This window comes from Amphibalanus amphitrite, unplaced genomic scaffold (assembly GCF_019059575.1).
Source record: "Amphibalanus amphitrite isolate SeventyFive unplaced genomic scaffold, NRLGWU_Aamphi_draft 000028F_arrow, whole genome shotgun sequence".
NCBI lineage: Eukaryota > Metazoa > Arthropoda > Thecostraca > Balanomorpha > Balanidae > Amphibalanus > Amphibalanus amphitrite.
In genome coordinates this window covers 1-25,252 of record NW_024881524.1, presented here as the reverse complement: position 1 = coordinate 25,252, position 25,252 = coordinate 1, and the positions used below count along the sequence as shown (strand labels likewise).

The 25,252-nt window shown below is 45.2% G+C and overlaps 3 protein-coding genes across 4 annotated transcripts in view; 1 reads left to right on the top strand and 2 right to left on the bottom strand.

Annotated features, from left to right (window-relative positions):
• LOC122365018 (abscisic acid and environmental stress-inducible protein-like) overlaps positions 1-13,528 on the top strand; it is a 57,553-nt gene extending 44,025 nt beyond the window's left edge. The window contains exons 1-2 of one of the 2 annotated variants that reach the window (XM_043335894.1): positions 12,580-12,681; positions 12,858-13,528. In XM_043335894.1, the coding sequence (XP_043191829.1) occupies positions 12,664-12,681; positions 12,858-13,193 (354 nt within the window). In that variant the 5' untranslated portion in view covers positions 12,580-12,663 and the 3' untranslated portion in view covers positions 13,194-13,528. Of the gene's footprint in view, positions 1-12,579; positions 12,682-12,857 lie in introns of those variants that run through there. The other variant, XM_043335903.1, reaches the window with a different exon arrangement.
• On the bottom strand, positions 4,643-6,269 carry LOC122365008 (ctenidin-1-like). Its single transcript, XM_043335883.1, has 2 exons — positions 5,902-6,269; positions 4,643-5,302 (listed from the first exon to the last, which is right to left on the bottom strand). The coding sequence occupies exons 1-2, from the start codon at positions 5,983-5,985 to the stop codon at positions 4,967-4,969; spliced, it is 420 nt and encodes a 139-aa protein (XP_043191818.1). The 5' UTR covers positions 5,986-6,269; the 3' UTR covers positions 4,643-4,966.
• An 8,021-nt stretch (positions 13,529-21,549) lies between the features above and the next one.
• On the bottom strand, positions 21,550-21,877 carry LOC122365760 (keratin-associated protein 6-2-like; the record flags this gene model as incomplete). The annotated part of the gene is made up of 1 exon (XM_043337253.1): positions 21,550-21,877. A coding segment is annotated over one exon (328 nt), but the record flags the coding sequence as incomplete, so codon positions are not given.
• Between the last annotated feature and the right edge of the window lie 3,375 nt (positions 21,878-25,252).

Here is a 25,252-nt window from a genome sequence, read left to right as displayed (position 1 = left end):
TCTTAAAATCTTAAGAGTGCTTTGGAAAGGTCTCGTAGAGACCTTTCGAACGCCGCCTCGCGGGGCTCGATACGACCATTGGTTCTCGAGATAACAGGGGGGGTCGGATGCGAACCCCCCCCCCAGGCTGTCGTGGGTACGGAAATAGCCCAGGCGGTGCTGGGTTAGAAGCGGGTACCAGTCACTGCGTCTCGTGACGACGAACACGCTCGTTTTTTCCGCGACGCTCTAGCTCTATCAGGGGCGAAACAGCGAGGGGGTTCGTACCAACCTCTCGGCCGCCGCGTATGTAGAAAACCAATAGGTCCGGCGAGCCTTAAATGAGCTTCAAAGGTTACAATGAGAGGAGCAATCATTTGTTTTCGTTAGTAAACTCATTAATTAGCGCGACACAAGCAATATAAAAGAATCTAAAAGAGGTGAAGCTTTTCTCATTTTGACACATTGCCTTATCGGAATCTCGTAAGCCATGTGGGATGTGGGAACAAAGTCGTAGTCAGACATGTGCACGGATCCGACAAAAATGGACCTGGGATCTGATCACACAGATCTTGATCTCGGATTCAATGGGATCATAGATCCAACTCTCATTTGTCGCGGCATACATCGGGATCATAGTTCAGAGACTAAACAAGATAAAGTGAGACCACAGATCCTTAGTCTCGTCGGCATAGAAATATTGATATTTTTTTATTATTTCGATGGTTTGGTTTCAGGGATATTATGTGATTACAAGGAGCAACTTATTTATTAGTTTTGTGGCACTTATTGACATGAAACCAGATGGAAACATGGTTCCGCAAGTTGCATATGGTGGGATCCACTCGGATCACATATCCCTGTTTTTGATTTTTTGTCAGATCCTATGAGATCAAAGATCCAGGATATACCTATTTACCACGTGGGATCCAGTGGGATCATAGACCCTAGCCTGTCATTTGCTTTGAGATCAACTGAAATCAAAGATCAATCATTTCGGATTCATGTATATAGGTATCTGGTCTTAGTACGGGCCACGGTTCGTTGCGGGACAGTGACCTTACGTGACCTTGACCGGCCGGGCTGGGCTGCAGGTCAGCCGCCCGGGCGCCCGAGGGTCAGTGTTGTCCACGGTACATAGAATACTGTGTTGTCCGAGTGCACAGTGATGCAAATGGGGTTGACGAGTGGCCATAAATACCAAAAAGTCAAGTTTACCAAACCGAGCAAATCGCTAAATGGCTAACCAAAGAAATGTTTGGCGCATCTGAAATCATATAGTTTTCATATTTTTGTCAAAACCGGCCTCGTGTACGATTGTCAGAAGTCGTGACATTTTCTGTGTCGTAAAATGACTGTCAGATACTTGCAAGTTCAAACGCCGCTAGCGTGCGTTCATTTAATGCAAACTGCAAAAATTATGCATGGCAATGATCCTTAAAGCCAGCTGCTTCTCATGCCGGGTCACAAAAAGCCGCATCCTTTTTGGTTTGGCGGTGATCTTATCATTTGTCATCATATTACAATCGCAGTTTTTAACCCTATTCCTGGCGAGGGGGGGGCCTCAGGAGCCCCCCCTGAGGTTTTTTGGTTATTTCTCCCAAACGCGTTGAGCTAGGAAGCTCAAATTTTCTGACTTTTCCTAAAAGGCTTCTACGCAACATGTCTGAAAATTTTGAGTTGATCTGACCTCAGGTCAGGTCACCAGAGGCGGTTTGGTGACCCTACCTCAGAAAAGTTTGCAATCACGCCAGAGCTAGAGTTTTTGACCGATCAATTTCTTCTCTTCAGGCTTTAGTTAGGGTACCAGTATGTGCAATTTGTATATCTCGGAATTTTGATATCGGTGACCAAAGGTCAGGTCAGTTTCGCGACCTCCCCATTATAAGTCAATGGGGGAAAAATCAACTCCCTGTTTTTACCACTAAAACGGGTCGGAATGGCCCCATATACCATACATGACTTCATATACGATCAACCTTCACTATCTTGAGGTCTGTTTTGCTGTTGGGCAGCTGTGAGGTCATGTGACGTCATCAAAGGTCACCAAAGGTTTTTGGCCAATAACTCCGTACAGGAACAAGCTACAGACGCGTGGATGGTCTCATTGTGTTCAGCTCGTCAAGACGCATCGAATGATATACATGATGACCTCGAGGTCACGTGACCTGAGGTCAACCTTTGACCTTGATCTTTCGAGGTCAACATATATATCATTCGATGCGGATTGACGAGAGGATCACGATGATGCCCTTAGTTTGTTCCTATCTTGACTAATTCGAAAGTTATTCGAGAAAAACTCTCTCCATATCTAGTGCCGCCATTTTGACTTTTTCGACCCCTGTGACGTCATCTTTGACCTGACCTGAAAATGACCTTTGTAAAAATTGTAGATCTTGACCGTGCGTATCCGATGCCGTTTACCGTTTGTCGCTGCGATGTGTAGTTTTTGAGATCTGAAGGGGGGGCCGAATCGGCCCCCCCGCCAGTTTCTTGTCCCGGCGGAGCCCGCCAGGAATAATTGCTTTCGTTTCACCTACAGCAGTCTACACAGTGTCTGCCCGTTAGTGCACCATACCATAGCATTCCCAAACCATTTCTGAGTCACACCGGGAAAGAATTAAGGCGCTAGCACAGGGCAGACCGGCGCTATTGAAGTTTTTGTCCGGCGGGGTCGGGTGTGGCGGTCGGGGCGGATTGCTTTCACCGCGGATTGCAATTTCGACAGACGTTTAACTTTGACCTGCTATAAGTAGGTCAAATATTGACCTTCAGTCAAAAGTAATATGCTCACTCGCGAGATCTTGTCAAGAGCAATCCGTTGGTTTTTGTCGCGAGGCGCTAAGACACTTCGTTTAGGAACAGCAAAGGGATGCACCGACGAACCCCCGCTGTGGCCGTCCGCCCGCGGCGCGGCCGCCCGGGCCGACCACCGCGCCGCGGCACCCGACCGCAACGGACGAAAACTTTAGTAGCGCCGGTCAGCCCTGTACTAGCGCCTTCATTCTTTCACAGTACGGCTCAGAAATGATTAGGGAATGCTATGGTATGGTTCACTAACGGGCACACACTGTGTAAACTGCTGTAGGTGAAACGAAAGCAAATATTTTTGAATAAAAAACTGCGATTGCAATATGATGACAAATAGTTAGATCAACGCCAAACCAAAAGAGATACGGCTTTTTGTGACCCTGCATATAGAAGCAGCAGTCTTTGGGGATCATTGCCATGTATAATGTTTGCCATTTGTATGAAATGAACGCACGCTAGCGGCGTTTAAAGTTGCGAGTATCTGACAGTCATTTTCCGACATAGAAAATGTCACGACTTCTGACAATCATACACGAGGCCGGTTTTGACAAAAACGTGAAAATCATGTTTTTTCAGACACTTCAAACATTTGCCTGTCTGGCAATATTACGATTTCTTCGATTAGATGAACTTGAAATTTGGGCCTTTTCGGTATTTATGGCCACTCGTGAACCCCATTTGCATCACTGTGGAGTGGTGCTCTTGTGGAGAAAACAGCTGCGGTGCCTTGAACGGCGCGTGCTGCCCGAGACGCTCCGGGCACGGCGCAACAAAACAAGGTCAATATTTGGTCTAAACCACGGGGGTCTGGAAGCTGGTTGAGAGGACTTTGGGAAGATTTGGTGTTATTATTGAAAAAAACAAACATTTTATATTATATTTCTTGTCTAACCAAGGGCCTCGGAGGATCAAATCGCGAGAATAGCCTAACTTTACGCTAACATTGCTATATGTAGTTACAATTCCGGTCAGCTCTTAAGTGGCCTGGTGTTCTGACGTCAGACGTGACAGATCACCACGAGACAGCTTTTGCAAACACAACACCAATAACAGCAACGCATTGTCATTAGGTGCTAAGATATCATCGGAGAGAGCCAAAAATTAGCCCACGAGCCGCTGGGAGCAAAAAGTTGCCCCCCTTTACGTTTTGTGAAATATCTCCGAAATCTGATGAGCTACGAACGTGAAACTTGGCATACCTTCAAATGAATACCTAGGCAATGTTTGAGAAAGGTTTGGTGGTTGTAGCACTTAAGATGACGTCACAGTGACGTCATAAAGTTTTGTCGTTTTTCGATATGGACCGTTTCTGATGACGCTGAGCATGAAACTCAACTGTAAATGAACTAGACAGCACCTGCTGTCATCCTAAACATCTAGCTACACTTCCATCTAGTTTCTGACCAATAATCGACCCTTTATATTCGGTCCCATATATCTGATGTATCGTGAGGAATATGAGGGTCGCAAATCTATAATTTCACTTATGACGTCACTGTGACGTCATTTCAAATGTGATCGACACCAAATTTGGACACAACCTCGGCTAGGTATTTAGGAAGATGTGTGCAAAGTTTCGTCTCTCTATCTCTTCGCGTTGCGACGATATCGTCGCAGAAGTAAAGGGGGGCAACTATATGCCACCCCCCCCCCCCCCCCCAGCGGCCGGCGGGTGGCGCGGAGGCCCAGCGGCCGCCGGGTTAATGCATGCATGCTACTGTACTGTTCTACTGCTCAACATTTGAAGCATGATTAGCCAACTTGGCAAACATGTCCTATCCTATTGTCTCGCATGCCTTGGCCAGTGTTTTCTCGAAAATCACGCAACGCATACCACAACAACGCGTAAGAATATTTGTGTTTATTGATAAGATGACATGTCACAGACAAATCAGCATCAGTGTGTACTGTGCATTGACAGTAAGCTTCATTGGATACTGTACTTCGAAACATGGACATAACGCACAACGTGCTTGCATGGTTCAACGCAATTGCTACACACATTACTACACTCAAACATTCATGATGGTAAGTCTGTGTGTGATTGGTCACTTATTGGTCAATCACTGAGATACAGACGACAATCACCAGGCATCGTGTGTGACACGGTTGTTTAAGATCTTGTCGAGACGGATGAAAGTGTCTCCATCAGGTACTAGATCGACTCCGTCCCCGTCTAGAAGTAGCCGCCGCCACTGCGGAACCGGTTGAAGGAGCCGCCGCCAATGCCAGAGCCGTGCAGACGACCTCCGCCGTAGCCGGAGTTGAAGCCAGAGTTGAAGCCAGAGTTGAACTTGTTGAAGCCGCTGTTGAACCGCTGTCTGCCGCCGATGAACCTGTTGCCGCCCCTGCCGTAGCCGCTGCCGAAGTTGCTGACGCCGCCGCCGAAGCCGCTGTTCAGGCGTCCAACGTTGCTGAATCCACCCCTGTTGAACTGTCCACCACCATAGCCGATCGGCCTGAACCCTCCGGCAGCCGAGACAACGGCCACCAGGGCAGCGACGAGGACAACCTGAAGTGGAAAGTCATAGATTGATCAGAAACAGCCCGTTATGAGGCTCATCATCATCCAAGAAGTGGTAAGTGCTGGATGTTATACCCAAAAATCTTTAAACAACACATGCCAACATCGATAGGAAAGAAAAATGTGAAAAGAACAAAACAAACAAAAAACAAACAAACAAACAAACAAAGAAAAAACAAACAAAGACCGTTACATATCAAAGGGTACCATACTTCGATTATGCTATATAATACCAATTTAGATAACTCGGCTTTGCCAATCTAGATAACTCGACTACATTTGGTTACGATTGCTGTGGAATTTGAGTGAATTACTTCGGTGCTGTAAGGTTCGAAATTGAAACCTATGCAGACTGAACTAAGGATAAATCGCTTTGTGACCATAATATAGTTCGAAAATTTGAATTTCCCTTTTATAACCTTTGGTTAATGCACTTAATTTTATCAAATTCATGACTGACTACAAACTCGCTAATTGGCAAGGTTGAATGTTAATATTGCATGGATTGTATGGAATATAGTTCGAATGAAATTTATATTGCATGGATTTTCTGCAAAGTATAAAAAGTTAAGCAATTTCTCACTTACCACAAAATAGGAGTTCATTGTCGATTTGGTTTGGAGTTTGTATCTCACTGCAGGACTTTGATTGAGTGGATACCTGAGCTCCATTGCAGCTTGCTTTTATACAGCCGTGAGATGCTAGCCTTGGAAAATACACACGGCAAAGCCTGCAAACTGCAGACGGCGCTTCGATTACGAAACTGATGTTATCTTGTGGAGTACGCTAGTGGTCATTGGCAGGCGTTCACTGAGTAATCATAGTGTAAGTACATTGTCTTGTGTAGAGGACATAAAATATAGCAGAAAAATAGTGCATCAGGTACTCACGCGTCATCTGCTATTCTCTCACGTTTGAAACAGCAAGTGATATCAAGGTCATCATATTTGTCTAAACTCATCCATAAGCCGTAGAAATAGGTCATGTCATTTTCGCATTGTCTGCAGTTGCATTTGCAGAGGCTGAGTGAAACAGCGTAATGAACAAAGGAACCTTCAGCTGAGTAGTGACAGGATTCAAGCACAAACTCGTGTCGTTAAGTGTCAATTTCCAGTCATCGATCATTGCGTGTATTTGACTAAATACACTTTGTAATTATTATGCACATTGCACTTATGTATAGGTATTGACTTAACACAATAAGTGAAACGGTTTTGAATAGAGTTGCTTAGCTGACTAGTTTTATGGAAAGAGTTTAAAGGAAGGGTGCCACCTTTTGGACACAACGCAGTTTTTACAAGATAAGCCTCACATGAACCTAAAAACCGGCTTCACTTACCTATGCTCGAGACGGTCAGCATTGAATCCGCACGTGAAGTTATCATTTGCGAGTTTTGCTGCCAGCATTCGGGCAGGCAAAAATCTTCAGCACTATTTCCTCGTCGTGTTAAGGGTATTTTATAAAACATGAAATCAGCAAAGGTATGTATAAAAGTTATACTTTTGAAGCATGTTTTATCATTTTGAAAGGGTATATTTTTTCTTTATGGTATACACTTAAGTTTTAAAATTTTAATTGGGAAGTTTTTCTAGTAAGTTGCATGAAGGGTGAAGGGTTCCATAGATCTCTTAAGCATTGTAAAGGAAAAACCTTTACTCGACTTATTTGATGTTCTTTTGACGTATCTTACTTAGTTCAACTTACTTACTACAACTTAGTTCAAATCATGTTATCTTCTTCCTTTTTATTTGTTCATCTTTTTGTCTCAGTTGCGCCATCAATGCAAATGGCAGAATGATATGTTGCCATGACAACAGGATATGCCAGCCGTCCTAGCTGCCACATCAAACGACCTTGAGTTGTAGTGGTGATATAAACAACGATCTTTTTTTTTGGCCAATGTATTAAATGCAATGTTTCGGTTTTTTGTATATTGTGGACGCGCTAACCACGTCTAAAAATTCAAATAAGTAAAATAGATTCATAGAACAAAAATTTCGGAAGGTGGCACCCTTCCTTTAATGACGTAAGACTGATCAACAAACATGGGAAAAACATGAATAGAGTATAGCGCGGCCAAGTGGCTTTGAAGTGTGTGTAAGAAGTTACTGACGGTAGTCGCCTGTGCAATCAGGTGATGCTAATATCACACACATTTGACCTTAAATACAGATGTATGGGTGAATGGTATACTGTATGTATGGTGGGTAATGTATATTGCATAAATGTGCATGATATATGTAGACTTAGATCACATGCGTATTGGTTGAATGAACACGAGCAATTTTGTATGAAATCAAATGCACAAAACATTATCGATCTTTGTTTTGACATATTCGGTGGAAAGAGACAGGAAAATAACTCGTAATAGATCTTTTCATTTTTAAAATTAACCATGCAGTTACACAAATATGTATGTAAGGTCAACGTTTGCTAAGTACTACTTCATTGCTAATGTGTGCATTGTTTGAAGCATGTTCCTATGTCGTGCTGTTCATCATTTGGAGATTATTGCTTAGCTGAATTTAAAACGGTGATGAATAAAAAATCAATGTCATGAAATGAAGTATACTCTAAATCCATTTAAGTAAAAAAAAAAAATATAAGCACTGTCATGTAAAGATAATCAAGATACCAAATATACTGGGTCACAACGTTTTGTCGTGATGTGACGCACCTTTGCAACATATAGCAGCATCGCTCATCTCAGCCTGTCTATAAAACCGGATGGTTTTTGGGGTCTGGGAGTGGTACAGGAATAGGAAACGCATGACTGTACCGACCTTCCTCTCCGCACCCGCCGGGTGTTCGCAGGTGACGCCATCACTTTCGACGCCGTCTAAAAAGAGAGTCTGAGTCCTAAACTCTGACTCCATGTTCATACCAGAGCTAGCAGACTGTCTACCGGATCAGATCCGGTCCGGTTGTGGAGCATGGGAACTGATCTCCGACATGTGCGAGTTACAACAGAGAGTTTCCGCGGTACCGTGGTCTCCCATACAGGATATGTCTCAACCCCAGCTGCACGGGAGATGATCAGACCGATATCCCTCGTTGCGCCCTCACTCTGTGGAGCCTGAGTGCTCAACTAGGCGTGAGGTGTTCATGCGAGAGGGGAAGGAGGCCGTCCTTGTGCTTACGGCGGGACCCTGCAGTGACCCATTACAAATCCTGGTGGACAATGGCAAGGGCACAAGAGTAGACATTATCAGTGACTTACGGAGAGCTTGCTACACTGAACGCATTCAGCGTAAAGCATGTCATTCAAAATTGCGTCCCAGTTTCTACGGCACGCAACATCGAAGTCTGCGAAGCACGGGACTTTGAACACGTTTAGCCAGCGCCCCGTAGGGGAAGGGCGAAACGGCCCCCCGACCTTTTCCGTAAATATCTCTTAAGCCACTGCAAATATCGTCACCAAACTTTCAGGACCCCTTCAAACATCAAGTTTACACATTCTAACCATAACATTTTTCAAAAGCCTATGATAGGTTGGACACAGATGACGTCAGAATGACGTCATGTTCTGCCATTTTCGACAAAAAAGGTATCGCGGGAAGGGCTGACAGGCTTATAGCTTTGAAGATACAGAAAAAATGCTCAGACATAAAAGGTGTAGAATTTACAGGGCTATAGAAATACTATCTCAGATCGTCGATCTTTTTGATTTTCAACCCCCAAAAATAAAACATATTTTTTATTGAATATAATAGCCAAACAATCCCAAAAGTTTTTCGAATTTAAAAAGAAATATGTAAGAAAGTCCCAACCGCTTTCTATCTACAATCAGATTGGATACTGATACCCCTTTTTGCAAAGTTTTAGCAAAAAAAAAAACCTGTCCAAAATTGAAGACGTCAAATTTTCCCTCAATTTTTGGCAATTCTAGAGCATGTAGCGCAAAACAAAGACTACAATTAGACTCCCTATGACGAGCTGCATCGAATCCATACCCGTTTTGAGCAAAAATATCAACTTTGAAATTTGACCTAATTTGACCTGACCTTGACCTGACCTTCACCAGAACATAATCTTAACTGGCCCCAAAGGTCGCCTGACCCACATAATTGCATTTGTCATAGATGGACTATGAAACATGTATCACACGACACTTCAATGTTGTGACCCTCAGTGACCTGACCTCGGTGACCTGACCTAGTATCAGTTACCTCAGATACCAAAATATGTGTTTGAGAACAATACTCCATCGACGGTTTTCAATAACATGCCTTTTGCTCGACTTTTACAACACATTTCTTGAAATGCCTGTAAACGGTGAAAATGCGACATTTGACCTGACCTGTGATGACATCAGTTGGACCGAGGTCAATGAGATTCAGTCACAAGGTAGTTCCCCGGAGGGGCTATCGAACGTCATTTGAATTTTGAAAATCGGCCGGTAACGTTGCGAGATCTTAGGGGGGGGGGGGGGGCGAAGCGGCCCCGCTACGGGTGGTAGGGTCTGTCGATAGCCCTGCGGGGCGCGGGTTAAAGATTGTCTGAGCATTTAATTCAAAAGTAGATAGATGTGTATGCCTAGCTGAGGAAATATTCCCTGCAAATGTTCCGCATCAATATCGTCAACATTCCTCACCATGATGTAATCTTTTAACAACCTTAAAAAATATTTTCTTAACGAATGTTGCAATAATCCCATGCGTGGATAAATCAACTATGCGGAAGAAAATAAATGAAACTGTGCCCCCCGGTCGTTTCCTAACACCCGGAACGCTAGGTTACTGGATAGGGCACTGCCCCAGCATCTGTTCTGGCCGCCAACCCCCGATACAATCTTTTCCGACTGACCACTGGAGTTCGAACCTGGTTCGAACGGCTGCAGTTCGGCCTCTGTTGCAATGCTCTCTCTAGGTTGCAGACCAGAGGCTTCCTCCCAATGTTCTGTGCAATTATTCCGAGTGCAGCGGCGATCAGAAATGGCACAGAGAACGTGGGAATGAACGGAAACGGTGCGTGACTCCCAGCGCCGATCGGACGCACCAGGAAAAATTCCCAGGGTGAAATTTCGCAGAATGATGTCAGGGTCATTGGACAATGTAGTTGACCGTCGCACGGAACTTATCCCTAATCTGGCGAGGTCCACGGACCACGGTCGGACACGCGGCCGGCGGCACTGAGAGGATTAGCCTATTAGTGACGGGCTCATGGATGACCCATCAATGCCAGCTGGGGAGGGGGGGGGGGGCAGTACGCCGCGGGTTTCCTAGATCTCGAGATCAACTGTTACCCGCTGATTTTCGAAGTTGAAGCACCAACCAATAATCTGTCTGTCTTTCTGTCTGTCTGTCTGTCTTGTCTTGTCTGTCTGTTTGTCTATCTGTCTGTCTGTCTGTCTGTCTGTCTGTCTGTCTGTCTGTCTGTCTGTCTGTCTGTCTCTCTCGCTCTCTCCCTATCTCTCTCTCTCCCTCTCTCTCTCTCTCTCTCTCTCTCTCTCTCTCTCTCTCTTTCTGCCTTTCTCTTTCTCTCGATGTTGAAGGTGACAGTTAAGAGGGAACACCCTAATTTTGAATGGCGTTGTATCATCAATGCTGCCATATTTATAAGATCGGTCAAATGCAGAAAATGCCATTTCATAAATAAACCATTTAGCCTATGAACGTTGTAGAAGTTTTGAAATACATGAATGGTCTTAAATACAAAATAGGTACCCTAAGAAAGAGAAAACATGGTAAGCTGCAGGTTAAATTGTCAAAAATAGAAACATTTGTTGTAATCAATTATATCACACATAAGCAGCATCATTTTTCAAAATTGTCGTTGTTATTAGGTCCTCCGATCCTCTACTATGGCGCGGGCCGCCACAGTGGTTCTCCAGCAAACCGTTAGCTAAAGCCCCGTCGGCCGTGGGGCTGGGGCGAGGAACTAGAGGATTGGAACTAGGAACGGGCTGGAAGGAGGGATGATCGGCAGACCGCGATGAAGAACTGTCATCTGCTGGAATGGTGAACTGGTGGCCTGGTTCAGGCCGTCCCACACTCATGGAACTCGCATGCGGGTTGCGAGTTTGCGGGATTTAACTTTGCGGGCATAATACTAATTCATAGAGTGATTAGACCGTTCCCTTATGGTAACTTCATGAATGCAGTGAAGCCGGTACACCTTCAGAAAATTACATATAGCCGCAATACCAGCGCAACGAACCAAAATTCGACTCCAACGAAAACCCGCAAACCTCGCAGAACTCGCAGACCTCGCAGCGATGAACATTTAAAGTTGACTCAAAATCAACTTTGGGAATGCGATGCAAGGTGGCTTACAAGCTAAAAACATGCAGACTCGCTTATTAGATGGTAGTGTGGGTCACTCAGCTTAAATTGTATTATTTGATTTTGAAGAAACCCGAAAACCCAAAAACTCGCAACCCGCATGCGAGGCCCAGTGTGGGGCGGCCTTTAACCGGTGATTCGGGGGAGGGATGTGCTCAGGGACAGGGCTTGACCGTCAATCGAAGGCTAGGTCTTGCATGGGACAGATGGCGCATGAATAAACATTGATAAATCATGTCAAGAATCGCTATTCCGCTGTCATAACAAGAGTTTTAGATGAATTACAAGCTCAGCCTGCTTGGATAACCAAACAGAAGATGATGGATGGATGGGAAACGTAGACGTAGAAGTCTAAGTTTTAGCGTGGAAACAATACGGTAATGTAACAAAAACTTCTTTCTTTGTCCGTTACACTTTTCAAAATGTAACACGACCACTCCAATGCTCTACGACATTGCAGCGTAATTCGGAAACGGATGAATAGATGATGAATAGAGGTGACAAATAGAGTATTAGAAAATAACTAGTTGATTTTAGCGAAATTACATAGATATCCGATTTCCGATTAGATTTATATATCCGAAACGAATATACCTGTATGCATTTTGAACATACGACAGTCGTCACGGAGGCAATATAGGGTCAAAATGACCTATCGGTCTGTATTATTATGGAGAATACCCCAGTCAGGCGCTCGTCAAAACTGCCATGCTAAGGAGGGAATAGGCACCGATCTTTCTGCATCTGTAAAGTGTATACTATACAGATGCAGATGTAGATGCTATATATCTACATAATGCATATTGATATGCCAAAAAGGATCTTAGCACATTCTAAATGGCCGGTTATCACTGTGTGCTATGTCCTATCTTTGTCCCTCCGTACCTCTCTGTCGCCTCTACAGCGCCCTATCAGTCGGGCCCAGTCCAGTTACGACACACTAGGATTTTCCTGCAGAAATATCTGCAGCCGCGCCACGCCGTGAAGTATAAAGGCGCACCGCGGCCGGCGGTTAGCAGTCATTCAGCATTCAAACTCGTCCGGAGTTACCACCTCAGCTCAACATGAACTTCCAGCTTGTGGTAAGGGTGATCACGAACGAATAGTGAAATGTGCTGTGTTTTGAATATATTTATATAATAACACATAAACATAGAAGTTTCACGATACAAACGCTTTATTCACAGGAATGAGAATCGAGTACCAACTAACCAAACAAAAGTTACCACTCATACTGATCCCACTTTATCTGCTTCAGGTTGTCCTCGTCGCTGCCCTGGTGGCCGTTGTCTCGGCTGCCGGAGGGTTCAGGCCAATCAGCTACGGTGGTGGACAGTTCAACAGGGGTGGATTCAGCAACGTTGGACGCCTGAACAGCGGCTTCGGCGGCGGCGTCAGCAACTTCGGCAGGGGCTACGGCAGGGGCGGCAACAGGTTCATCGGCGGCGGACAGCGGTTCAACAGCGGCTTCAACAAGTTCAACTCTGGCTTCAACTCTGGCTTCAACTCCGGCTACGGCGGAGGTCGTCTGCACGGCTCTGGCATTGGCGGCGGCTCCTTCAACCGGTTCCGCAGTGGCGGCGGCTACTTCTAGACGGGACGAAAGCTGTGGGGACAAATTTGATTTTACTGGTCTGGGTCTTGGTTAGACAGACGGACTGAATGCAACTCTACATGATCTGATCGTGTCAATTTTACCATTGGAAACAAACCAGCTTTATAAACATGCATCTGAAGCATTCTTTAAATGGATTTACATCGAATAAGTTATTCTATACAAAGTGGCATAGGCTGACTAATGGGACACGCTTGCTGTCGGAACTGCTACAAGTGCTAAATGTGGATGTAATTGCAGATAGTCACAAACAGTTCATATTTGTGATCAAAGTATGTGGACAGTGCGCTTTTTATAAATAAACAATAAACTGACGCATTGTGTCGCACGCACCGTCATTGATGAAGTATACTTTCAACTACTACAACTGCTACCCACTACTACTTGCCCGCAGGCTGTTTGAAAATTGACAAACACCGTTCGTTAGAATTGTGTTTTTCTATTGAAAAACAACCGCGGAGCAGTTCGCATAAATTTCTATTTATACATAAGACCTAACTTATTGTCACCTATCATGGTGTGTCAAGAAAACAATTGAATGCGTTATCTAGGCAGTAACTATATCAGACTGCTTCGAAAGTGTACGAAAAGGTGACTGGGGCGGCGTAAGGGCTTTGTTGATGGGGTGCAACACTTTTTTGGAGGGCCGGCTGCACCTCAAAGAATAAAAGCTACAGCGCCGCAGAACAGGGAAGTCCTTTGAAGTTCTTTCGCTAATGTGTTATCATATTTGATCTACGGTCAACAGCTTTGCCTCTGGATGTCGAACACCGACAAAATGGATGTTTTTAGCGTTTTTTGTGATTTCTTTTTAGTAATGACTAGTGGCATTTAGCTTGTACTTCATTGATTTTAACAACATCGTGCTCTTCCCTACTAGGCCTTACGTGATCAATATTTTGATGGCACCAAAACTACTTTAAAAATGCCAAACTGGGTGCTAAATTCGAAACCAGCTTCACAAATTACCCTACCAAAGCGTAAGACTAACAAACGTGAATCAAAGTCATTTAACCCGCGCCCCACTGGGGGGGGGGGGCTATTCATAGCCCCCCTCCCGTTTTTCTGCAATAACTTCCAAACCGCCTGACGTATCGACGCCAAACTTTCAGTACCTTTGGCTACATCATTTTGACACCTTGTGTCAAAATATGAACATCGTAGCTATCATAGGTCGGCCGGAAATGACGTCAGAGTGACATCATGTTCGGCCGATTTCGACGCAAAACATTGAACCACGGCAATCGCTCCCAAGAGCGCAGTTTTAAAGCTAGATCCAATTTCTTTGCATGAAAAGACTCAGAATAGACTGCGCTATCAAACTGCCATCTCGGATTTTCAAAATTTGGAAGATATCGAATTTTTTTTATAATAAAATTTATATTTTTATATTTTTTTCAAAACGTTTTTGACTTTTCCAAAAAAAAAACGGAAGATATGTGATCGAACGCATGCTTATGACCAACTCTAGCAAGTTTTAGCTAAATATCTTCAAAAATGGCCAAGGTATACGCATTATTGCAAAAAATTAACAATAATTAGTTTTTTTCAAATCACTTTTTCATTTGACATCGTACACCAATAAAAATAGCACCATCGTGTTCCTGAGGTCAAATTGCATCCGATAGACACCTTTTTGTTGAAAAATTTTAACTTCAAAATTTGACCTTTTTTGATCTGAAAATGACCTGACCTAAGCAAAATTCGACTCAAAACGACCTCGAATGACACAGACGACATCAAATTCGAAATCTATGGCCTAAATGGACCATAAAACATGTGTCACGTGACCGACGCATGATATCATATTTCCGTGACCTGTGATGACCTGACCCTGACCTGAAAATCAAAATACAAGTTTAATACCCTCAGGGTATCTAGAGCATCTATTCACGAGCGTGTAAACCAAAAATCAGCCTGATTTGACTTGCAAGACGGCCGCTAGAGCCCAAAATGTGAACAAGCCGAAATGCTAATAATTTTTACTTTGACCTGACCTGTGACGTCATCGGTGATCTCGAGGTCAATGAAATTAGGTTTCGTTCGACAGTTTTTCCGGGGCTATCAGACGCCGTTTGAATTTTGACGATCGGCCTAGTAGTTTCGGAGTTAGGAGGGGGGGGGGGCTATGAAGAGCCCCCCCCCCCCAGTAGGGCGTGTTATACGCAGACCCCAGTGGGGCGCGGGTTCAATCACCTTGTCCTGACCTTCACGTGACCTGTACACCTACCATAAATGCATGGGATAAACATCATGTTGGAACGTTTATGTCCGCAAAAAAGATTGGAAACGCGCGGATGATGTGCGCTGACATACTTACGCCGAATCACTATCACGGCCTACCATAACCAAGGGAGCCCTTTCGACCCCCTTGTAAGTGCGTGGTTAAACATTATAGAGTTTATCTCTTTTATTCTGATATCGCGTCAGAATACACCCGTTATCGTGAGAATTTGGCTTTTTCACAAATGTGAAGTGTGAAGTACCAGTCTAGAAGTAGCTACCGCCACTGCGGAACCGGTTGAAGGAGCCGCCGCCAATGCCAGAGCCGTGCAGACGACCTCCGCCGTAGCCGGAGTTGAGGCCAGAGTTGAAGCCAGAATTGAACTTGTTGAAGCCGCTGTTGAACCGCTGTCCGCCGCCGATGAACCTGTTGCCGCCCTTGCCGAAGCCGCTGTTGAAGCCGCTGTTGAAGCGTCCGAAGTTGTTGAAGCGTCCGCCCTTGTTGAACCGTCCGCCACTGAATTGGCTGCCCTGAACCCGCCGTCAGCCGAGGCGATGGCCACGAGGGCGGTGATGAGGACAACCTGAAACAGAAAGTCACATGGTGAGACTGAGTATATCAATCTTTTCCGAAGACTTTTTCACAAACAACTGCTCCAATGAAGAGAATGCCATAGCCAAATGTAATCGTTTCAGAAGGTTTATACATATCAACAAGGTACAGGAGAGGGTATGCATGTATCTTATTCACTGTTTCTTTGTTGTAGCCCTCACCACAATGCTGAAGTTCATGTTGAGCTTTGGTAGTTACTCCTTCAAGCGAGTTTGAATGCTGACTGCTGGCTATCAGCCGATGTGGGCCTTTATACTCCAAGGCACGGGATCTGTGCAGCAAAACTAACCGTGTTGTAACTCGTACTTGGCCCTGACCTTTACTGCACACGAATGTGTGCTAGTGAAGGTCCACTACGCCGGTGTGATGTTATCTAAAGGTGACTTTTGTTTCCTGACAGTGGTCATCTGAGGTGTGCGTGGCTCTGCGAAAAAGTGTAGTAACATTGTATAATTTGAGCATAGAAAGTCAATTTTAAAATCTAACTAGGATCATGTATGTATATTGCGTGACAGGAAAAAGCCATGCTGCATGTTAACTAGTCGACACGTGTCCCTCAGTCTATAACATTTAACCCGCGCCGTGCGGGGGGGGGGGGTGTTTGAACACCCCCCTGCGGTTTTTCGCAGATATCTCTCAAAAACGGCGGCGCCTGTTCTTGCATTTTTTTCCGCACATGTTGTGAAAATTTCAGACCCAGGTCATCTTGGTCAGGTCATCAGGTCGCGCCAAGTGACCTCACCTCAGAAAAAATAAGAATGTTCGTCATAGCTACACCGACTGATCGATTGCCTTGAAACTTTCAGCGATTGATAAGAGCAGCATTATCTATAAAATGTATTTCTCGGAATTTTGATGTCGGTGACCTAAGGCCAGGCCAATTTTGCGGCCTCTCCATTATAAGTAAATGGGAGAAAATTGAAAAGCGTCTGTTTCGCACGGACGCTATTCTACACACTCTCAAACATCGAGATGTAGGTAAAATTGACACACTGAACCGGAAAATGGCAACTGTGACCCCTCGTCATGTCCCCGAGGTCATCTCAGGTCACGAACAGAATCTAACAGTTTTCGCCTGAAAAAGTACGGTAACGATACCTAATTTTGGGTTTTTAGTCGGCGGATCCGTCCCCCCTGTCGAAAATCTGTGGCGACGCCCCTGGCACGTAGGACAAAAGAACGTATCGCAAATGTTCGCACAGCATAAAGTACGCATGGACAAAACTACGTAAGGACAAAAGTACGCATGGCAAAAGTACGTACAGTATAAAGCACGAATGGAGACAAGTACGTCAAGGACAAAAGCACATATCGTAAAAGTGCGGACAGCAGTTTTTCCGGGGCTATCAGACGCCGTTTGAATTTTGACGATCAGCCCAGTAGTTTCGAGTTAGGAGGGGGGCTGGGGGGGCTATTCATAGCCCCCCCCTGCAGTGGGGCGTGTTATACACAGACCCCAGTGGGGCGCGGGTTATTTTTTTTTTCGCAAGAATGTGTAGAGTACTTCGTAAGCCCATAAGTAGCTCCATCTGCATTCTGCATATGCCTAAAAGGGTCAAATGATATTTTCATTGTACAGCCCTCTGCACACTGCGTGGTAGATATTCTTTTTTCGACAAAACCGATAATAACCCAAAGGCTATGTTATCAGTCGATCGGAACTAATTGCACATAGATGCGCCATGCTCCACTCCTTCGGTTGGGTGTATCACTGAGCAAAGTTTACGCCGTGTGGCAGCAAAATGCAATAGTTTGTTTTGGTGACAAATATGAACTTTTGTGTTTTGTTGCCAAACTGGATGGAAAACATATACCATGATAAGCCCAGTCTAAGGTGCGGTGTCTCGCGCGTCTTGATGTTACGATTTCCGAGTGACAGATAGTATTCAAATTATTATCGGTTTTGTCGAAAAAAAGAATACCTACCGCGCAGTGTGTAGAGGGCTGTACACGTTACCAGCGGCAAGTATACGACCTACACTTCCACGCTCTTGTCTCAGTCTAACGGTCAGTTACGACACCATGAATTTGCTATTGGGATATTTTTATGGGGGGAGGAGGGGAATAACTTGTATCTACCTATACATCGTGCGAGTCAGACTCTGCATACCTTTATGTAACCAATTTAGCATTCATATCTGCACATGCCGGAAAGGGTCATATGGTGTATCCATTGTTCGTTTCTGCAAATTGGACGCTGTCATCGGCACGGAGTTTAGGCCAGGGTCAGTTACAAGTTACAGCACCGATAATGCAACTGCAAGCCTCCCTACACAGCTGTAGCGTGAAGTGGCGTATAAAGACACGGACTGATTTACAGTCGGCATCCAGTCAGCATTCAAACTCGTCTGAAGAAGCAACAAACTGAACTCAACATGAACTTCAGCTTTGTGGTAAGTGCTACCACAAGGAGCCAATCAATTGTATGAAGCCTGTTATAGATATTTGTTCATGTGTGTCGGGATCATTTTTGAAACATCAACTCTAAGCTATAGTCGCTAATTTTTTTTTTTTTGCTGATACATAAATATGCTGTATTATTTGAAGAGAGACATTCACCTCTACCATCGGTCTCCCCATGTGACGCTCTGCTTCAGGTTGTCCTCGTCGCCGCCCTCGTGGCCATCGCCTCGGCTGACGGCGGGTTCAGGGGCAGCCAGTTCAGAGGCCGACAGTTCAACAAGGGCGGACGTTTCAACAACTTCGGACGCTTCAATAGCGGCTTCGACAGCGGCTATGGCAAGGGTGGCAACAGGTTCATCGGCGGCGGACAGCGGTTCAACAGCGGCTTCAACAAGTTCAACTCCGGCTACGGCGGAGCTCGTCTGCACGGCTCTGGCATTGGCGGCGGCTCCTTCAACCGGTTCCGCAGTGGCGGCGGCTACTTTTAGACGGGGACGGAGGCTGTGAAGACACTTCGATCCGTCTGGGGCTCAATTAGAAAGCCGGGTTATACGCAACGCCACGTGATATGCTCATGTTACTTCTGTCTTTGTAGCAAATCAATAAACAAAGAACTGTTGTACTTACCTAATGTGTCATATACGCTGTCATCGATAAAAGTAGTCCTATCCTGTCGCCCATGAAAGTGTGCCAAGAAAATGAGCGAACACGTCATGCTAGCAGGAATAGAATATAACGAACTGCTTCAACTCGACTGCTTCACAGCAACTGACTAGCGTGTCAAAATTACATAGTTCAAATCGGGGTTCAAGCTCCTACAAAGCTTCAGACATTTCCCGTTGTTCTTCTATTATTTGCAATAGAACAAAGAGCAGACTGATCACAGTCTTTCCTCCAGTGTTTTTGCCGAGAGATAACTTCTCTTTATTCGGTGTGGACCCGACCCGACCCGTTGTCGGTGCTTTCGCCACCAGATGCTTTCCTGATTCTTACCGTTAGCATTAGAGATAGATGTCATTCGGATACCAACTTTTTGGTATACCGATACCAAACCGATACCAACTTGGTATTTGGCATTTCAAGCCGAGTGCATTTGGTATTTTATTGGTATTATGAATTCTCACTAATGTAAAAGAGGCTGAGAGTTTGGTAAAAAGTTGGTATTTTCCTCATATTCCTACGTCGGTTTGGTTTCGGTATTTTTTTTCCATGGATATTGTTGATACTTGGTTTGGTATTGGTATCACGATTTTCCGTAATTGACATCACTAGTTAGCATCATCTAACAAGCAGTTTCTATTGATAGTCCTCACATATTTGAATGCTTGAAACCAAGGAAAGACTACAAACGCGCGGCTAATGCCAGCCGACATGTGTCGAATCGCGATTCCGGCCAAAAACGGTCTCGAAAAGAAGGTCACAGGTCAAAGGTCATTTGGGTCAAGGTCATGCAATTTTACGGGAGGTGTCAAATTTATCAACGCGAGGGTACTGAAAGTTTCGTCGTTATCGGCCGCTTGTTACGCGAGTTATCTGCGAAAAAAACCTTAGGGGAATTGCATCAACTGTGCCCCCTGTGCCGGCGAGGGTTAAGCTCACCTTAGCGTTGTATGTCGCATATTATTACAGCGCTAATTAAAATTTCAGGACTGTCAATAGATAATCAGGAAAGCATCCGGTGGCGGAAGCACCGACAACAGGTCCACGCCGAAGAAAGAGTAGTTATCTCTCCGTAAAAACACTCGAGGAAAGATTGTGATCAGTCTGCTCTTTGTTCTATTGCAAATAATAGAAGAACAACGGAAAACATGTCTAAAGCCTTGCAGGAGCTTGAAACCCGATTTAACCCGCGCCCTGTTGAGGGGGGGGGGGTGTTTGAACACCTCCCTCTTATTGCAGTTTTTCGCAAATATCTCAAAAAAGGCGGCGTTTCGCGTCGCCTTTTTTGGTACACCTTATCCTACATCTTTTCTTCATATGTTGTGAAAATTTCAGACCCAGGTCTCCTAAGGTCAGGTCACCAGGTCAGGTCAAGTGACCTCACTACATAAAAAGTTTCAATGTCTGCCAAAGCTACACCGAGTGACCGATCGCTTTGAAACTTTCAGAGATTGATAAGAGCAGTTATAATTATAAACCCTTTGTCTTACAATTGTGATATCGATGACCTAAGGTCAGGTCAATTTTGCGACCTCCACATTTCAATGGTATCGGACTGTTTTTGGCGAATAACTTTGATAGAGGCATGTTAGAGCAATGAAAACACATTTGTTGTGCTTGGCTCGACGATACGGATCGATTGATATGCAACTTGATCCTTACCGGTCAGGTCAAGACCTTGACCTGAGGTCAAATTTTCAAACTTACCTTTTAAGGTCAAGTGATAGTTCATTCGACGCGTCTTGACGAGAGGACCACGATGCTGGTTTACGAAAGTTCGTGCAAGGTTGAGTCAAAAGTTATTGCAGATAAACGATTTCCGAAATAAAATCGGCCATTTTGGCTGTTTTTGCCCCGTGCAGGCAAAACCGTTGACGGTGGGTCAAACCTCAGAGAATTACTCAGAAAGACCTTTAATAGGGCTATCAAATGCGCTTTTCCGCAGCGCTGTAGCTTTATTAGTTTTCGATCTGTGCGTCGCTTTGTTTAAAATTGTCGACATCTGACCGAATCGATCGAATTTTGGCCTTTAATGACCCCTCGTGACCTGACCTTAGACCTGATGGGTGCTCAACCCCCCCCCCCCAGCAGGGCGTGGAAATCCAGGACCCCGAGCGGGCGCGGGTTTAACTATGTAATTTTGACAGGCTAGTCAGTCGCTGTGAAGCAGTCGAGTTGAAGCAGTTCGCTACATTCTATTCTTGCTAGCATGACGTGTTCGCTTATTTTCCTGGCACACCTTCATGGGCGACATGATAAGACTACTTTTTTCGATGACAGCGTATATGACACATTAGATAAGTACAACAGTTCTTTGTTTATTGATTTGCTGCAAAGACAGAAGTAACACGAGCATATCATGTGGCGTTGCGTATAACGCGGCTTTCTAATTGAGCCCCAGACGGATCGAAGTGTCTTCACGGCCTCCGTCCCCGTCTAGAAATAGCCGCCGCCACTGCGGAACCGGTTGAAGGAGCCGCCGCCAATGCCAGAGCCGTGCAGACGACCTCCGCCGTAGCCGGAGTTGAAGCCAGAGTTGAAGCCAGAGTTGAACTTGCTGAAGCCGCTGTTGAACCGCTGTCCGCCGCCGATGAACCTGTTGCCGCCCTTGCCGTAGCCGCTGCCGTAGCCGCTGCCGAAGCCGCTGTTGAAGCGTCCGAAGTTATTAAAGCGTCCACCCTTGTTGAGCTGTCGGCCACTGAATTGGCTGCCCCTGAACCCGCCGTCAGCCGAGGCGACGGCCACGGGCGGCGACGAGGACAACCTGAAACAGAACACATGGTGAGACCGGTGAGTATGTCTATCTGAGTTATCTCTTCCGAAGACTTTTCACACAAAACTGCTCCAATAAAAAGAAAGCAATAGCCAAATGTAAACGCTTCAGAAGGATTATGCATGTATGTAAAGGTACAGCAGAGGGTATGAATATATCTGAACCAATATCCACTGCTTCTTTGTTGTAGCCTTTACCATAAAGCTGAAGTTCATGTTGAGGTATGGTAGTTACTCCTTCAAGCGAGTTTGAATGCTGACTGCTTGCAATCAGCCGATGTGGGCCTTTATAGTTCACGGCACGGGAGCTTTGCAGCAAAAACTCTGTGTTGTAATTCTTATCTGACCCTAGGTCAGATAAGAGCGCTCCGTCCTCGCTCCGATGACTGCGTCTGAAGTGTAGGGCCACTAAGAAACGGTGTGGGACCATTTGAAGGTGACGTGGCTGTGAGGTCCCCTTAGGCGAGTGTGGCTCTCCGACCTAATGTACCTATACAATTCTATAATTTGACTTGCCTATGTAAAGTGAACGTCTATTTAGTCTTCATCTGATTTATTTTAGCTAGGTTATAACGGGGCCTAAAAGTTCATGCTGCACTTAAATCGATACGTTTCCACGAGCTAACATTTCTATAACGTATTTTCATCGCCTTTAGCATACCTATCAAATGGAATTGCGCTGGTGAAAAGGCTGGTTATCTTTTATGAGTTAAGATGACATCCTGGGTGTAACGTGGGTTCCTTGGTGCAATTTAGCGATTCAACTTATGATATATTTAACTTTAACCCGCATTGGATTATTAACCTACGTTTCTTTTAAAAAGGCGATGAACCTCTCACATTGAATTGGAATATATACGCCGTGAACTTGGTTTGACCTTAGGTCTCAGATATGGAGATTTCGAGATGTATGTTTCGTAAATCATGTCATCCTTTTCAATCGCTGGAAGTGATCTGACCTTTGTAAGGTCAATTGACGTGACCCGGTCATCTGACCTTGAGGCTTGATGAGCCTGGGTATAAGAATTTTAGTTTTTTTGGAAGGTCACATGTGTGATCGAAAGTTTGACTTTCGTTTGCATGTGTTTAAAATCATTATCACTGTTAATGACTCTCACATTCATTGCTATCTTCGATAGTCAAAATAGAGCGTCTTTTGTTATTCATTTTATCTTGGAAAAGGAGCCAAACCTATGCACTAGAGGGAAACAAGAAATGCTCTTATCGTTATTGGTATTCACATCTACGTATGAGTAATACCTACCTATGGACAACAAAAATGCAACTAAATGAAACACGGGAGTTTTTGCTTTTCACAAATTGTGTACTTCACATTTTATTGGGTACCTTGTAATATCTTACAAACTCAATCTGCATTAGCCAAAAGGGTCAGATGATGTTTCCATTGTCCGTTGCCAGCGGCCAGTATGACCACCTCCACGCACTTGTCTCAGTCGGGATCAGTTACGACACCGTGAAATGGCCTGCAAACCTGGGCCTTGAAGTATAGGCACACATCGGATGCAGAAGTCAGTCAGTCGGCATTCCAGCTTGGTTGAAGGAGCAACTACCTCAGGTCAACATGAACTTCAGATTTGTGGTAAGTGCTAAAAAAATATGAAAAAAACTCTCATGGGGCATTTTTAAGAAGCAGATTGTTCTTAACAATAATACGTGACTATACCATTCCATAACGCAGAGACTTTGACGACTATACGATTCCTAGATACCATTCCTATACAGAGGCTTGTGAAATTCAATGGGAAATATTCATCCTTCCACCAGTCTCACCATGTAACTTTCTGCTTAGGTTGTCCTCATCGCCGCCCTCGTGGCCATCGCCTCGGTGACGGCGGGTTCAGGGGCAGCCAGTTCAGTGGCCGAAGTTCAACAAGGGTGGACGCTTCAACAACTTCGGACACATCAACAGCGGCTTCGGCAGCGGCTATGGCAAGGGCGGCAACAGGTTCATCGGCGGTGGACAGCGGTTCAAAGCGGCTTCAACAAGTTCAACTCTGGCTTCAAGTCTGGCTTCAACTCCGGCTACGGCGGAGGCCGTCTGCCGGCTCTGGCTTTGGCGGCGGCTCCTTCAACCGGTTCCGCAGTGGCGGCAGCTACTTCTAACGGGGATGGAGGCTGTGGAGACACTTTGTTCCGTCGAGGCTCTGCTAGGCATCGGGTGTGCTCACTAATTGACCAAGAATGTCTTCTTTTTCACATTGCTTATGTCAATTGCAACACAACCAATTAGTTACATGGATCGTGTACCTTATTTATTAGCAATCCGAACCATTAATCGACCTGAATCGTCGATGTCATTCAGGTGCGTCTGTGAATGTTAAATGCAAGTACGTCAGCAGCATATGTAACGTCGCACCGACTCTGTTTTAGTGTATAGGTATTAGGTATCGTATCATACCTATCGTATATATCGTATTCATATGCCATTTAAAAACAACGAATCAACCAATACACCTTAGTAACGTAATAATGCCTATTACTTTTATATTTTTGACTTGTCAGCGTTATAATCAACTCGGATCAACGTGAAAGAAATAGGTAAGGTTTGATACTACCGACTACGAGGGAGAATTTCTCCACAACATCGAGCCTGAGGCATCCACGCCAGGTGGCGCGCGAGTCAGACGGGGTACCTCGAGGTGGCGGGTATTGCTGAGATTGACTCTCCAGTCTCCATCGCAATGACACTAAGTTTTCATCCACATTAGATATTGTCATCCCACATTAGATACCTTACTATAAGAGCTGTGTTTATCAGTGACTTCAGCTTTGAATCATTGTCATGTGATCTTTGATTCGTGCCAATATCTTGACTTTTGAGTCATCTGACGACTGACCCATACCTACCTACCTGCCTGCGTCTTGAGAGTCAACTGAGGGCATGGGCCGCTGACGTCAGCCCATCAGCTGATTTCTCCCATCCGTAACTGACGGCTGATAATGACTGAAGTACCTATACCTGAGCACTGAACCGATGTCGACTGTGACCTGTCCGATCTCCGCCTCCCTCCCCCACCTCGTCTGATGCCGCATCTATCAGGGACCCCCCGCCGCCCGCCGGCCGCGGTCCCAGGTCAGCCGACATGATAGTGGGTCGACGTGTACTCAGGCCGGTCGCAGATACAGGTTTATCAGTACAGCACCATCGACCAGCCGGGGCAAGTGGGAGAGGGGATGATCGGATCAGACTTGGTTTTGGCGGAACTAACCTCGAACAACCTGGCGTCAGTAGACAGACTTGACCTGACTCTGGTTGACTGACCTCGAAGAACGTGACCTGCCTTGGTGGCTTAGCTATCATAAATATGTAATGTATGGAACATGGTTTAGGACCAGAGTGACCTGA

What these genes read in the sequence shown, in the direction of transcription:
- LOC122365008 (XM_043335883.1), bottom strand. Translation starts at nt 5,985, where the DNA reads ATGGAGCTCAGGTATCCACTCAATCAAAGTCCTGCAGTGAGATACAAA. An exon ending in CAATGAACTCCTATTTTGTG is followed by an intron (nt 5,303 to 5,901) that starts GTAAGTGAGAAA and finishes TTTCCACTTCAG; the next exon opens with GTTGTCCTCGTCGCTGCCCT.